The sequence below is a fragment of the Heterodontus francisci genome, chromosome 19 (assembly GCF_036365525.1).
Source record: "Heterodontus francisci isolate sHetFra1 chromosome 19, sHetFra1.hap1, whole genome shotgun sequence".
Lineage (NCBI taxonomy): Eukaryota > Metazoa > Chordata > Chondrichthyes > Heterodontiformes > Heterodontidae > Heterodontus > Heterodontus francisci.
In genome coordinates this window covers 83983679-83998088 of record NC_090389.1, presented here as the reverse complement: position 1 = coordinate 83998088, position 14410 = coordinate 83983679, and the positions used below count along the sequence as shown (strand labels likewise).

Here is a 14410-nt window from a genome sequence, read left to right as displayed (position 1 = left end):
TAGGCCTGCAAGTCTATTTCTCTCAGGTGGCCATCCAACATCCTCTTGACCTCTTTGTACCAAAAGAATTGAGTGCATTTGATACTCTGGACTGATATGCAACTCAAGGCTACAGATTGGAAAGACTGTCAGTCACACGTTATGAGAAGGATGGAAGGAATTAAAATTTCTTGGGTTGGATTAAACTAAATAATGGCACTGTGTCAACATTTTTGAAATTGATAATGGACGAATTACTATGAGGAGAATATCTTTCCAGTCTCAACAGAAACGGGCTGTAGTGAAGGAGCAGATCTTTCCTTTTATGAAAATAATGTCAAGCATTTGGGGGAAATGCCTCTAAAGTCATAAATGTCTTTAAGGTAATTCGCCCTGTTTTCCAGGCGATTGTGATCCGTTGCTAGGAAAATGCGATCTGTGGAAAAAAATATAATGAAATAAATGGATGTAGCAGATGTCCGTGTCAGTCAATACCAGCTTTGGTATCTTGGCGTAATGTTGCGAGGAGAACAACAATAAACATCCTTTAATATGGAGAATGCCCCAGGGCGGTTTACAGAGGGTGGAGAAAAGATAAATAGAAATACATAAAGGGGCAATTGACCAGGAAATTAAATCACTGAAATGAAACAGCACAGATTAACCCTTTTGAATACTAAGTATCCTGTGGAATTTATACATTTGTTTACTGCCAAAATGGAATTTTTTTCTAGAGATCAGATAGGGTACTGAAAGCTTGGTCAAAGCTTCAAGAAGGTGCAGAGGTGAGGGTCAGTTGAAGGAGGGACAGAAAAGAAACTTTCACTTATCGTTTCTGATGGTGGGATCGTGCTGTGCACAAACTGTGTTTGCATACATTGCAACACCTCAAATGTAATCAGTTGGTGAAAGCTCTTTGGGACATCTTGAGGATGTGGGAAACTCTATATTAATGCTGTCTTTTGGGGGATAATAAATATATGAGGAAGAAAAATGAAGCATAAAAGATGCTTAAATAAAAATATACATAAATTCAACAAGGAACTAAAGGTCTAACAAAAGGAGATTCCAAATGAGGCTCCTTGCCCATGAAGCAGGGTGATAGATTCTGACCTTACCAATATGGCGGCGGGGCGTGGAGGGAGAGGCGTGGCTCTGGTGACGTCACGTCCCTTAGGTCATACGTTTCCGTCACGTGGGCTAACGTGCTTCTGTGGAGAGTCGGAGCGGCAACGATGTAACGGAGCGCTCAGGTGTGTCAATAATGGAAATGTAACAACTGCAATGTATCAAAATGCAGAGTGAGAGCGGGAAATGTGAGCACACGGAAGCGGGGGAAGAGGGAAAGGGAGAGTGGCCCTCAGTGGCATGTCACTGCCTGTTTTTTCTGTGTTTACCGCTTTAACTTGCAAGTCTGGGCAAGAATGTTCAACTTTCTATTTTTTTTAAAGGAGGTATTTCTCAATAAATAGCATTTTTCACTGGGAGGGAAAAGTTTAGGATTGAGGAAAAGTAGTGAGGCCCTGATCTAGGCCCTAAAGGGTGGGTGGGGGAATATACAAGAAATCAGTAGGAGGCATTTATATTATAAGAATATAGCACTTTGGGTCCTGTTCACCTGAAGTATCAGTGATTTATTTTGCTAACTATATTGTTAATTATAATTTGTGTATGAAGAGGGTCTGATTGGAGGCCAGTTGATATTCAGATAGTTTTTTTTGTTTGTTTTTTTTTAACATTTGCCATTATTTAAAAGTTTTTGAGTTCTTTGGTCCAACATGAAGACACTAAATGTTGATTTTGTTTACAGCTGGGCTATAAGAATTTGCAGCCCAGTGTAAAGCTGTAATTCATGTTTTCCCACCGACGGCCAAGCACTTTGAGATGTGCTCTGCATAAATTTAAGCTGTCAGAACAACTTTTAGAAAAATCAGAAAGTGGGCGCAGAGTGATCAGAGCGATGTGCAAAAATATATGCGGTCATCTGTGATGGTGTATTTCAGAATCACTTGTAAAATGCTGGTTTCATTCTGACTGCTGCCTTTATATTTATTTTGATGTTTCCTCTCTTCTGTAGGTGGTGATTCATGCCACAGGCTCCTATGCTCAAAATAGTTGTTTTTCATTCATTTGCTATTCCCAGTGTCAAACTTCATCCTGTTCTCACCCAATGTGTACACACACGTCTATCTGGACTCGTTGGGGAGCATCAGGAGTGGAGGGACACAGATTCTTTTCCCCCTCCCCCCTCGAAGAGGGACACAGAGGCCAACAAGAGCACCTCTGCCTCCACCATGGCTTAGCCCAGCTGGCTCTGCATAGACCGGATATCAAACCTAATGCTTTCCGCATCTGTGTAGCTTGTGCTACACTGCAGGTGCATTTTTTCAAACGGCCAATATCTGCCGACTTAGAGTCAAAAATACTCCTTGCACCCTGCAGCTGAAATGCAAGGTCTGCTTACAAGCCTTAGCCAACGTTACCCTTGTCTAGGGTTGCCAACCCTCCAGGATTGACCTGGAATCTCCAGGAATTGAGGATTACTGTCCTGGACAAGGCTGCAACAATCTGAGGGCAAAAGTTTTAGGGACATTAAAAAAAAAACTTTTTTCATATCCTTTGAATAGTTTTGCTTATGTGTCATCGAAATATTAGAAATTGGGGGTGGGAGGAAGGCTGTTTTTCTATGAAGGGCTGTTGTAGGTCTTGTGATAGAACAGTTGGCAACCCTACTCTTGCCCCTATTAGGTTAGTGAGTTTCCCATAGGTTGAGATAAAGCAAAGATTGGTGGTATAGTAAGTAGTGTAGCCGAGAGCATGTCAATCCATAAATCACATTGAAGTGCATGTACCCAATCAGCTGGCCTTTGAAGGAAGGGAAAATGATTGTAATCCAAGCAGGTTCACCTACTTAGGATGCCTAATGCCAGAATTTTCCTGAGGGGTCTTAGTCGCTTCGAGGCTGCGATGAGGGAAGGCCTGGATTTACAAGGGTGGAAATTGGAGGGAGTTTCATATTTGGATCGCACTGCAGTTTCCTGAAACTGAGGAGGCTCTTTCTATGGGTCCGGGAGAATGAAACACTTAAGTAGTGGAATTCCTGCCTTGCTGTGGTCGCAGTGCCAGAGAGAGATCATGGATAATCGAGGCTTTCGTGTGGTACTGAGAATTCTTTCTTTTTCTTTGGCCTCCTTATCTTGAGAGACAATGGGTAAGCGCCTGGAGGTGGTCAGTGGTGTGTGGAGCAGCGTCTGGAGTGGCAAAAAAGGCCAATTCTAGAGTGACAGGCTCTTCCACAGGTGCTGCAGAAAAATTTGTTTGTCGGGGTTGTTACACAGTTGGCTCTCTCCTTTGCGCTTCTGTCTTTTTTTCCTGCCAACTGCTGAGAAGTACAGACTAAAAGACTCCAGGAAATACTGAAAAAGAAAACACTGATTACATGTTTAATCTGAACACTACAGGAAAAAAAAACAAAGGAACTTTCATTTATGTAGCGCCTGTCACAACCTCTGAACATCCCAAAGTGCCTTGCAGCCGACATAGTTCTTTTGAAGTGTAGTCACTTGTAATGTGAAAAACCCAGCAACGAACTTGTGCACAGCAACCTCCGACAATGCAGATCGTCTGTTTTAGAAATTGGTTTGTGGATAAATATTAGCCACCACACCAGAGCACTCCACTTCTCTTCTTTGAATAGTGCTGTGGAATCTTTTACATTCAGTGGGCAGACAGGGCCTCAGTTTTACATCTCCAAGAGGTGAGCACCTCCGACAGTGCAGCACTCCAGTGGAGTGTCAGCCTAGAGTTTTGTGTTCAGGTCTCTGGAGTGACTCAGAGGTGAGAGTGCTACCCACTGAGCTACAGCTAACAAGTCTGCTAGCAAATTAAAATCACAAATGACTTATGAAAATCAGATAACATTGTGTGGGATGTGATTACATTTTTGAAAGTGTTAAGAGGTAATAATCTTTTGCTTGATTACAAGAGGGAAACTTTTTTTGAATTTCTCTAGGAGTTGTTCTCCGGTATTGCCTGACAATTGTCTGAGTAACAAAAGAACCAGCTGGCTGAATAATAAATGTCTTTTTTTTTGAACCTGTGAATGAAGTTGGAAAGAACTTGGCACAGTTTCGTCCCTTTGCGTTTAAATCTTTTTTTTTTCTCTGTGGAGATTGCACGTGGAGCCGAATTCAAAAAAAATGGATGCAGGTTGCGCTGCTGCCAGAAGATATGCATTTTTTTGTAGCAGCTTTCTGACGCTGGGTCTGAAGTTGCTCCTTCTGCTGTGGCTCAGTTAGAAGCACGCTCGCCAGAGTCTGCAGATTGTGGGTTTATGTCCCATTCTAGGACTTGACCACAAAGTTCAAGGCTGACTGACACTCCCAGTATAGTAATGAGGGTGCACTGCATTGTCGGAGGTGCCGTCTTTCGGATGAGATGAGATGCCGTCTGCCCTCTTGGATCTAAAAGATCCTGTGATGCTATTTCAAAGAAGAGTGGGGAGCTTATCTCTGGTGTCCTGGCCAATCTTTATCCCTGAATTAACATCGCTAGAACAGTTTATCTGGTCATTAATCACAGTGCTGTTTGTGGGAGCTTGCTGTGCATAAATTGGCTGTCACGTTTCCTACATGACAACTGACTGCACTTCAAAAGAAATAAAAATCTGTTCTTTAAAATTTGGGGGGGAAATTCATTCACTGGATGTGGGTGTTGCTGGCAAGGCCTGCATTTATTGCCCATCGCTAATTGTCGTTGAGAAAGTGATGGTGAGCCACCTTTCTTAAGTACAACTGAGTTGTATGCAAACTGCACCTTTCTGTCCTTGGGACATGCTAAAGCGCTTTGCAGCCAATGAATTAATTTTGAAGTAGAGGCACTATTTGTGGGCCATGGTGGCAGCCAATTTGCACACAGCAAGATCCCACATAATGAAATGAGATAAATGACTGGATACTGGTTATCTGTTATTAGTGGTGTTGATCAAGAGATAAATGTTAGCCGTGACACCAGGAGAACTCCATCTTCCTTGAGTAATACCGTGGGGTGTTTTACACTCAGGCAGACGTGGTTTTGGTTTAACACCTCATCTGAGAAACAGCTCCTTCAACAGTGCAGCGCTTCCTCAATACTGCACTGGAGTGTCAGCTTAGATATTGTGCTTGGAGTCAGGCTTGAGCTCATTACCTTTGACCCAAAGGCAAGAGCACTATCACGGACCCAGTGGTGACATTGTCATGTTGCAGTTGCACACTCGTGCCAGTGGTGATGCTCTAGTACTGTGGTGGATGGGTGTAATTACAGTGTGACAAGTTTACATGGACAGTTTCCATTATAACAACGTAGGAGTTTATAATGGAAAACTTTGACTGCTTTTAACAAGTTAGAGACCTCTAAGTTTGTGAAGGTTAGTGGTGCAATTTAACCTGCTAAAACTATACGACTTACCAGCTCAGAACACGAGTAAGCTTCTTGTTATTTGTCCAGTTTAGAGCAGCAACAACAGTTTGCTTTTATATACCACCTATAGTAAAGGTTCTTAATAGGAGCATAATCGGACAAAAAAAAAAATCGACAGAACCAAAGAAATAGACATAAGGGCAGGTGCTCAAAAGCTTGGTCAATGAGGTAGATCTTGAGGAGGGTCTTAAAGGAGGAGAGAGAGGCAGAGAGTTTTAGGGAGGAAATTCCAGAATTCAGGGCCTAGATTTCTGAAGGCACGGCTGACAACAGTGGGGAGAAGGAAGGAAGAGGATAGAATTGGAGGAACGCAGAATTCTGGGAGGGTTGTGGGGCTGGAGGAGAATTGTGCATTAGGGCATTAATTTGCAGATTTGTCTTTATCCAAGCGCAAAAATTTTCAGCCCCCAGACTATCCTTCAGGTCCTTTCATTGAGCCTGGTAGGTTGGCCAATCATCAGCATTGTCCAGTGAGGTCCAATTTCTACCCTATGACCTCTTAAACCCCCTCCCCCTGCCTTTGCTTGCCTTTCTACCTATCTTGGAGTCTGATCAAAATCCATCCCTTCAACTGTGTTTTTACCACCTCTCCCTTTTCTTCCATTTTCTGCACAGCGATTACCAGTCCTCTTGTGAAGTGTTGTGTTGCCTTGATAAAATTACTGTAAGCGGAGGTTGTTGCTCATCTGCACTCTCTGGAAGCTTGTAATTTAATTTTTATAATGGGATGGGGGTATAATAAACCTTTAAGCCAAGTCCGATCCTGATATTTTGCAGCAAATTGAACATCATTTGGTCCTGGTTGGAAGAAACTTTCTCACTGGTTTCCAAATCACCTTCCTTGGTGATTTCTCCGATTTATAGTTTAAAACTTTCCTTTTCTTTTCCTTTCAAGTATGCCATCCAACATGACTCCATCCTGGATGCATTGCAATAGAGACTTCCAGCAGCATCATCTCCAACCTGTTCTTTCTCAGGACCTCAACATTGTGGAAATCCTCACCCCCCCCCTCAGTCACTTCTGACTCAGTCTAACGCCAATTTCTTCCAATGGCGTCCTGCATTAAGGCAAAAAGGATTTGGATTTATCAGAGCAGCAAAGATACTGAATGGGTAGGAGTGGATTACCAGGCGGTGGATCCATTCAAAGGGTTCAGATAACACAAAGTCGTCTGAATTCTGAGATTAGATTGCACTCTGTGCTCACGCTGGGGTATAATAATTAAACACAATTAATTTTACCTTGTACTATGTCTTTTACAGGATTAAGGGATAAGGATTTGTACCAAGTGTCACTCGTAGCCAACATGTGTGGGCGCACTGCGTGCTCACTGGCTGCTGATCAGATCAGGCGCGCCTGTGCCTATCGAGACAGGCAAGGAAGGCGAAGGGACCCTGAATGGAGAGACGGAGACCGAGATAAGTACAAGCCCTCGTTCAACAGAAGCCCACATTCGCACGGCCCAGTGCTGGTTTCGAGAAAACACTTTAGCAAGGTAATTGTAGTCCGTTTTCATCTGATGTATTTTTATGTTTCTTTGTGCTCGGGATCAGAAACTCTTTTATATTGTAATTTTGTAGCACAAAAAAAAAGAAAAGAAAGAATTGCATTTATACAGCGCCTTTTACGGCCACCGAACATCTCAAAGTGCTTTCCAGCCTATGAAGTACATTTGAAGTGTAGTTAGTCACTGTTGTAATGTAGGAAATGTGGTAGCCAATTTGTGTCCAAATGATGTGTGACTAGGAGGGGAACTCCGAGGTGATGATCCAATTACATTGCTGTGCTTGTTCCTATCGGTGGTAGATTAGATTAGATTAGAGATACAGCACTGAAACAGGCCCTTCGGCCCACCGAGTCTGTGCCGACCATCAACCACCCATTTATACTAATCCCACACTACCATATTCCTACCAAACATCCTCACCTGTCCCTATATTTCCCTACCACCTACCTATACTAGTGACAATTTATAATGGCCAATTTACCTATCAACCTGCAAGTCTTTTGGCTTGTGGGAGGAAACCGGAGCACCCGGAGAAAACCCACGCAGACACAGGGAGAACTTGCAAACTCCACACAGGCAGTACCCAGAATCGAACCCGGGTCCCTGGAGCTATGAGGCTGCAGTGCTAACCACTGTGCCAGTGTGAGGTTGGGGGTGGGCACAGAGGTGCTTGGTGTGTGGCTGCCATGCATCCTGTAGTTTTTTTATTTGTTCATGGGATGTGGGCGTCGCTTGCTAGGACAGCATTTATTGACCATCCATAATTGCCCGGTGGTGAGCCGCCTTCTTGAACCGCTGCAGTCCATGTGGGGTAGGTACACCCACAGTGCTGTTAGGAAGGGAGTTCCAGGATTTTGACCCAGCGACAGTGAAGGAACGGTGATGTAGTTCCAAGTCAGGATGGTGTGCGGCTTGGAGGGGAACTTGCATGGGTGGTGTTCCCATGCATTTGCTGCCCTTGTCCTTTGAGGTGGAAGAGGTCGCAGGTTTGGAAGGTGCTGTCTAAGGAGCCTGGGTGTGTTGTTGCAGTGCATCTTATAGATGGTACATATGGCTGGCCCTGTGTGGTGGAGGGAGTAAATATTGAAGGTGGTGGATGGGGTGCCAATCAAGTGGGCTGCTTTGTCCTGGATGGTGTCAAGCTTCTTATGTGTTGTTGGAGCTGCACCCACCCAGGTGAGTGGTGAGTGCTCCTTCACACACGTGACCTGAGCTGGGTGGTTGGTACAAAGGCTTTGAGGGGTCACAAGATGAACTGCTGAGTTCACGGTGTCTGTCCTGCTCCTGTAGTGCTGATGTTGATATGGCTGCTCCTGTAGAGCTTCTACTCAGGAGTGACCACACTCCACAAAGAACTTTAGTTAGGCCACACTTCGAATATTGCACGCAATTCTGGTCGCTACACTACCAGAAGGATGTGGAGGTTTTGGAGAGGGTACAGAAGAGGTTTACCAGGATGTTGCCTGGTCTGGAGGGCATTAGCTATGAGGAGAGGTTGGATAAACTCGGATTGTTTTCACTGGAACGACGGAGGTGGAGGGGCGACATGATAGAGGTTTACAAAGTTATGAGCGGCATGGACAGAGTGAATAGTCAGAAGCTTTTTCCCAGGGTGGAAGAGTCAGTTACTAGGGGACATAGGTTTAAGGTGAGAGGGGCAAAGTTTAGAGGGGATGTGCGAGGCAAGTTCTTTACACAGAGGGTGGTGAGTGCCTGGAACTTGCTGCCGGGGGAGGTGGTGGAAGCAGGTACGATAATGACGTTTAAGAGGCATCTTGACAAATACATGAATAGGATGGGAATAGAGGGATACGGTCCCCGGAAGTGCAGAAGGTTTTAGTTTAGGCAGGCATCAAGATCGGCGCAGACTTGGAGGGCCGAATGGCCTGTTCCTGTGCTGTACTGTTCTTTGTTCTTTGTAGGAGACTTGATAATGCTGAAACCATTGCAGATCAAGGAGAGGTGACTGGGCTTCCTCATTTAATTTATCGAATTCGACCTCTCTGTTCCCTGGTGGGATTTGAACTCCCCAAGCTGAGTTGTTAGCCCAGTCCCATTAGCACAAGGTGCTGCAGTTCTACAAGTACCAGCTGCACTCTGTCACATTGCCTAAGTGACAAGTATTCATGTGTGTTTTGATATTGAGTGTTCGCGCTTTATTAGCTGCAGGGACATCACATCCTAATCCAATCCTGTTATAATCCAGAATCCCTTTGTGCCCTTTCCAACAGGAATTGCCAGTTAGTGATCAGGGTGGGTGGGGTGGTGGGGGCGGGGGGCAAGAAGCGAGCGTGCACTTAAGATGGAGACGACAGTTTTGTTTAGCCAATGGGCTCTTTGTTTGTTTTGACAGGATGCGGAGAGTGCAGAGCCTATCCTAGCAGCTATGCGATGGGGTCTTATTCCATCCTGGTTTCGGGAGAGCGATCCTTCGAAAATGCTGTACAACACCAGTAACTGCCGCAGTGACGGGATGATGCAGAAGAAGTCATACAAGGTGCGATGCTCAGCAAGCACTCTGATCACTCAGTGCGCCCCTGCTGTTCTCCCAAATCAATTATCATTGTATACTGCAGCTACCAGAATTAGATAGAATTACAGCACAGAAAGAGGCCATGTCGGGTCAACTGGTCCATCCCAGTGAGTTTCACATTCTAGCCACCATCTGGATAAAGAAGGATTGAAAGCAGATTAGATTAATTTTGTTCTTTTTTTCATCTAGCAATTCCTCTGATCTGATATAGAATCGTTCGGGACATTAGAACGTCCCAAAGTGATTCACAGCCAAAAGTGTACTTTTGAAGCATAGTCACTGTTGCAATGTAGGGAACCACAGCAGCCAATTTGTGCAGGGCAAGCTCCCAGACGCTCTGACGACACAGATTCAGCACTCCTGCTTTCCATGAAAAGGCATCAAAACTCTCAATAACTAATGCCTCCACACCAGAATGGGGAGGGGGAACCAACCTTGAAACTTGGAAGAAGATTATCGCATATCTGAGTTAGAAATTTTAGAAATGTCTTCAAGCTCGGGACGGTCTGATCCAAAACTGGACAACCTAAGCTATAAAACACCCCTAATCATAGAACCACAGAAAAATTACGGCACAGAAGGAGGCCATTCAGTCCGTCGTGACTCTGCTAGCTGAAAAAACTAGCCGCCCAATCTGATCTCACCTTCCAGCACCTGGTCCGTAGCCTTGCAGGTTACAGCACTTCAGGTGCATGTCCAGGTACCTTTTAAATGAGTTGAGGGTTTCTGCCTCCACCACTGAGCCAGGCAGTGAATTCCAGACACTCACCAGTTTTTCCTCATGTCCCCTCTCATTCTTCTACCAATCACCTTAAATCACTTGCTGCTGTTCAATCTTCAGTCCATTAACACCTTATCTGTACTAATGCTTTGTCTTTCAACACACCATTAACATATTGTTTGCCTTTGCTCCATGACCTTTTGGTCAGCTATGTGGCCTTGTCCAATCTACACCTTCTCCTTTGTTATCTCTTGCCCCACCCCCACTTCACTTGCTTATAACCTTTGACATTTCCAATATTTGCTAGTTCCGAAGGGTCACTGACCCGAAACGTTAACTCTGCTTCTCTTTCCACAGATGCTGCCAGACCTGCTGAGTGGTTCCAGCATTTCTTGTTTTTAGTTCAGATTTCCAGCATCCGCAGTATTTTGCTTTTACCTTAAATCTGTGCTCCCTGGTAATTGACGTCTCTGCTAGGGGAAGCAGGTCCTTCCTATCTGCTTTATCTAGGCCCCTTCTAATTTTGTACATCTTAACCTGTTCTTCAACAGGATCCGTTCTTTAGAGGACAGCGCTGTGTTGTGTTGGCTGATGGATTCTATGAATGGCAGAGGCAGAATGGGGAGAAGCAGCCCTACTTCATCTACTTCCCACAGTCCTGCGAGAAAGAGGAGGTAAGAAACATCTTGCATTTCTATGGCGCCTTTCGCAACCTCATGACATCTCAAGCCACTTTACAGCCAATTAAGTAGGTCTGAAGTGTTGTCACTGCTGCAGGGAACACGGCAGCCAAATTGTGCACAGCAAGATCTCGCAAATAGCTGTGCGATAATGACCGGATCATTTTTTTTTTTTCAAAGTGAAGTTGGTCGAGGGATTTATAGTGAGCAGAACCCGGGGGAGAACTACTTTTACATCCACCTGAGGGTCCTCGGTTTAACGCCTCATCCAAAAAAAAGCACTTGCGGCAGTGCAGGCCTCCCTCAGTTATGGTTTTTTGTGCTCGTGTCTTTGGAGTGGGATTTGAACATGCATGCTTCGGACCCAAGGTGAGGGTGGTCCACATTGAGCCACAGTATCATTATAAGATTCACGATGCCCCATCTCCTGATGGTTCGCTTGAGCCGCATTGACCAGGAGATTTGTAGTTTTGAATCCTCTTCCGTACTGAACTCTTAGATGGCACGCTGCAGCTGGCCTCATATTTCCCCGGAAAAGAGAATCAGCCATAATTCTCCACACTCTGACGCTGTCGAGCATAACTCACGCAGTAAAATGTTTGCATACCGCTGCCAGAATTTGCTTCAGTCATGCCTCCTTCATGGTAGAATAGCCTGCTGAGACTCCGCGTTTGGGTTGTGGTGCCAAGGGACCGTTGCTGCCTTAGGGAAAGATCCCAACAAGATTCAGCAGCTTCAGGAAAGGAAGTGATAGGAGTAAGGCGGCTGGATGAAGGAAAACTAATCAAAGCTGAAGCGATTTGTTCTAATTCCTTCCAAAGCCGAGTACCGCCCTCTGCCTCCTCCAGGACTCGCTGCCGTGACCCTGTTGCACTCGGCTAATAGAGGCTGCAAGGGCCCCTCGGGTGGGGGGAGGTGGGGGTAACCTGCTTTCCCATTGTTAATCCCTGTGAAGGAAGGAGTAACTGTTTTTTTTTTCTCAGCACCTCACCCTCACCAGAACAAGCTGGTCACCTTAGTGACAGGAAAGGTGGGTTTGGGACACCCTGTTAAGTAGACATCACTCTTTTCAGGTTTATTTTTAGATAATACTTCTGATGTGCCAGTGGCCGAGTCAGTAAGTGTTTAATAATGCATTCCTGTGGTTTGTCCTTTGCGATTCTGTTCATTTCAAGAATATATAAATAAATTGCTTGGTACTGAAAGTCATATTGGGTTAGTGCAGTCCGAGCTGGATAGAAAGATTCCATGGTGCTATTCAAAGAGGATCATTGGGCTTCTTTGCACTCTTCTGTCTGTTTTGTCTTTCTCCATTCTGTGCCCAATCCATCCTCTTTGAGATTGAGTGCACTATAATTCAGTGCTGGCAAATCTGGTTTCCAAAAGAAGCTGTATTTAAATGGCTGTCACCAGAAAGGCCAAGAGGGGGGTTTTGACGCTTGGGCAACTCTCAACCTCCATACATTCGCCCAGGCATGCGCCATGGAGAGGTCACTTCATAGTTGCCTCGCAGCGACTGACACCACTGACCACCTCCAGGTGCTTACCCATTGTCTCTCGAGACAAGGAGGCCAAAGAAGAAGAAGAAGATTCAAAGCAGATCAGGGGTGTTGGTGTGTATGTGTATATGCGCGATATATAGCAAGAGAGGAGTATAGACTGTAGTGCCAACCTTAATTTTTGTGCTGAAGCCCTAGAGTGGGACTTGAACCTAGAATCTTGTGATTCAGAGGTGAGAGTGCTGACACTAGTAGTTGGATTCAAGATTCAATCCCACGCAAGGACTTAAGCTCATTATCCAAGTGTGCAGAAGTGAGGGAGTGCTGCATCTTCAGATGAGACGTTAAACCAAGGTTCTGCCGACCTGATCAAGTGGACGATGAAGTGGTAATGAACAGGTTGTAGGAATCATAGCCTGGAAAGATGAGATCAAAGAGGCAGTTTTCTCATCTGAGCCTTTCGTAGGGGTGGAGTTTAAATGCATGGTAAGATAAAACTTCCCTGGTCAAGCCAACTGTGAGATTAGGCAGAGGGGGCCAAAGTAATGCTCAGTATGGGAATTTTTAAAAATTATTCTTTCATGGGATGTGGGCGTCGCTGGCAAGGCCAGCATTTGTTGCTCATTCCTAATTGCCCTTGACAACTGAGTGTCTTGCTAGGCCATTTCAGAGGACAGTTAAGAGTCAACCACATTGCTGTGGGTCTGGAGTCACATGTAGGCCAGACCAGGTAAGGACAGCAGATTTCCTTCCCTAAAGGACATTAGTGAACCAGATGGGCTTTTACAACAATCAATAATAGTTTCATGGCGCCATTACTGAGACTAGCTTTCAATTCCAGATTTTTTAAATTAATTAATTAATTGAATTTAAATTCCACCAACATGGTTGACTGTGAAATGGCCTAGCAAGCCACTCAGTACAAGGGCTAGTAGGGATGGGCAATAAATGCTGGCCTTGCCAGCGACGCACTCATCCCATGAACGAATTTTTTTTAAAAAGCTGTTGCGGTGGGATTGGAACCCATGTCCCCAGGGTATCAGCCTGGGCTTCTGGCTTACTATTTCAGTGACATTAACCTACGCCGCCGTCTCCCTGAGAATTGAACTAGTATTGACCCTATTAAGGAGAGAATATAGCAGGACCATTACCCACTGCGCCTTGACCTTTCCACTGCCTGACCTCACTGATCATTATAGCGCAGCAGTGAGGCTCCAAGTTAGAAATGCAATCCTTGCTCTCCTCACCTCGGCGGACACAAAACAAACCTCACCAAATCACGAGGAGGAATTGATCCTGGCCCCTCTGATCCTGTCTTTTTATAAATTATTTAATTTTGCTGAGTGTGTTCCCCGCAGTCAGCTTTTACCTGAATCAGTTATTTTACTTGATTAAATTAACTGGGTTCCAATGGTGATTGCTCCTACGTCAGCATGTTTCCAAGAGGATAATCAGCGAGTAGGAGAGAGCTCCGTGATTAGCTCAGTGTATTTAATTAGCCAGAGAGAGAGAACACTTTGGAAAACAGTGAGTAAAGATTGTCACTATTACCTGTCTATAAATCTGATTCATTGTAGACAATGCAGGAAATCTAGCTTGCTGGGTTAAAGTGATTGGCTACCCGAACCCATTCCGACATCTCAGTGGTCTAATCTTTAAGTGCACTGCATTGTGTGATTTTTAAATCGGGAGGTCGCAGCTACCATTCCCAGGCTGTGCAGGGTTAACTGTGTCAGAATCTGTGTATTGATGAATATTGCCCCCTGTCATCTTCTCTCCCATTGAAGAAGCTGCTGGTAACTCCTGTCTAGACTTGTGCATGGAGAATACCAAAGAGCTGTACCCCTTCCCTTTGTGTCCCTTTTTGAATGAGTTGTTCTTGACGAGCTGTAAATATCTATATCCACATTTCTCTTACTGTTCCACTGTTAGAGCGTAGTCTTCCTGCCTTTACCTCATTCAAGGGGACTGGAGGGCACATTGACGTCAGATCGAGCTCTGGCTGATTGCATGAAAGTCTTTTTTTAACT

General features: G+C 44.9%; 1 protein-coding gene across 4 annotated transcripts in view; it reads left to right on the top strand.

Moving 5' to 3' along the window:
- The first annotated feature begins 1156 nt into the window (after positions 1 to 1156).
- Positions 1157 to 14410, top strand: part of hmces (5-hydroxymethylcytosine binding, ES cell specific) — a 32862-nt gene continuing 19608 nt past the window's right edge. For 2 of the 4 annotated variants that reach the window (XM_068052353.1, XM_068052354.1), the window contains exons 1-4: positions 1157 to 1232; positions 6703 to 6935; positions 9301 to 9444; positions 10753 to 10875. In XM_068052353.1, coding sequence (XP_067908454.1) covers positions 6747 to 6935; positions 9301 to 9444; positions 10753 to 10875 — 456 coding nt within the window. In that variant the 5' untranslated portion in view covers positions 1157 to 1232; positions 6703 to 6746. Of the gene's footprint in view, positions 1296 to 1330; positions 1434 to 6702; positions 6936 to 9300; positions 9445 to 10752; positions 10876 to 14410 lie in introns of those variants that run through there. The other 2 variants (XM_068052351.1, XM_068052352.1) reach the window with 2 other exon arrangements.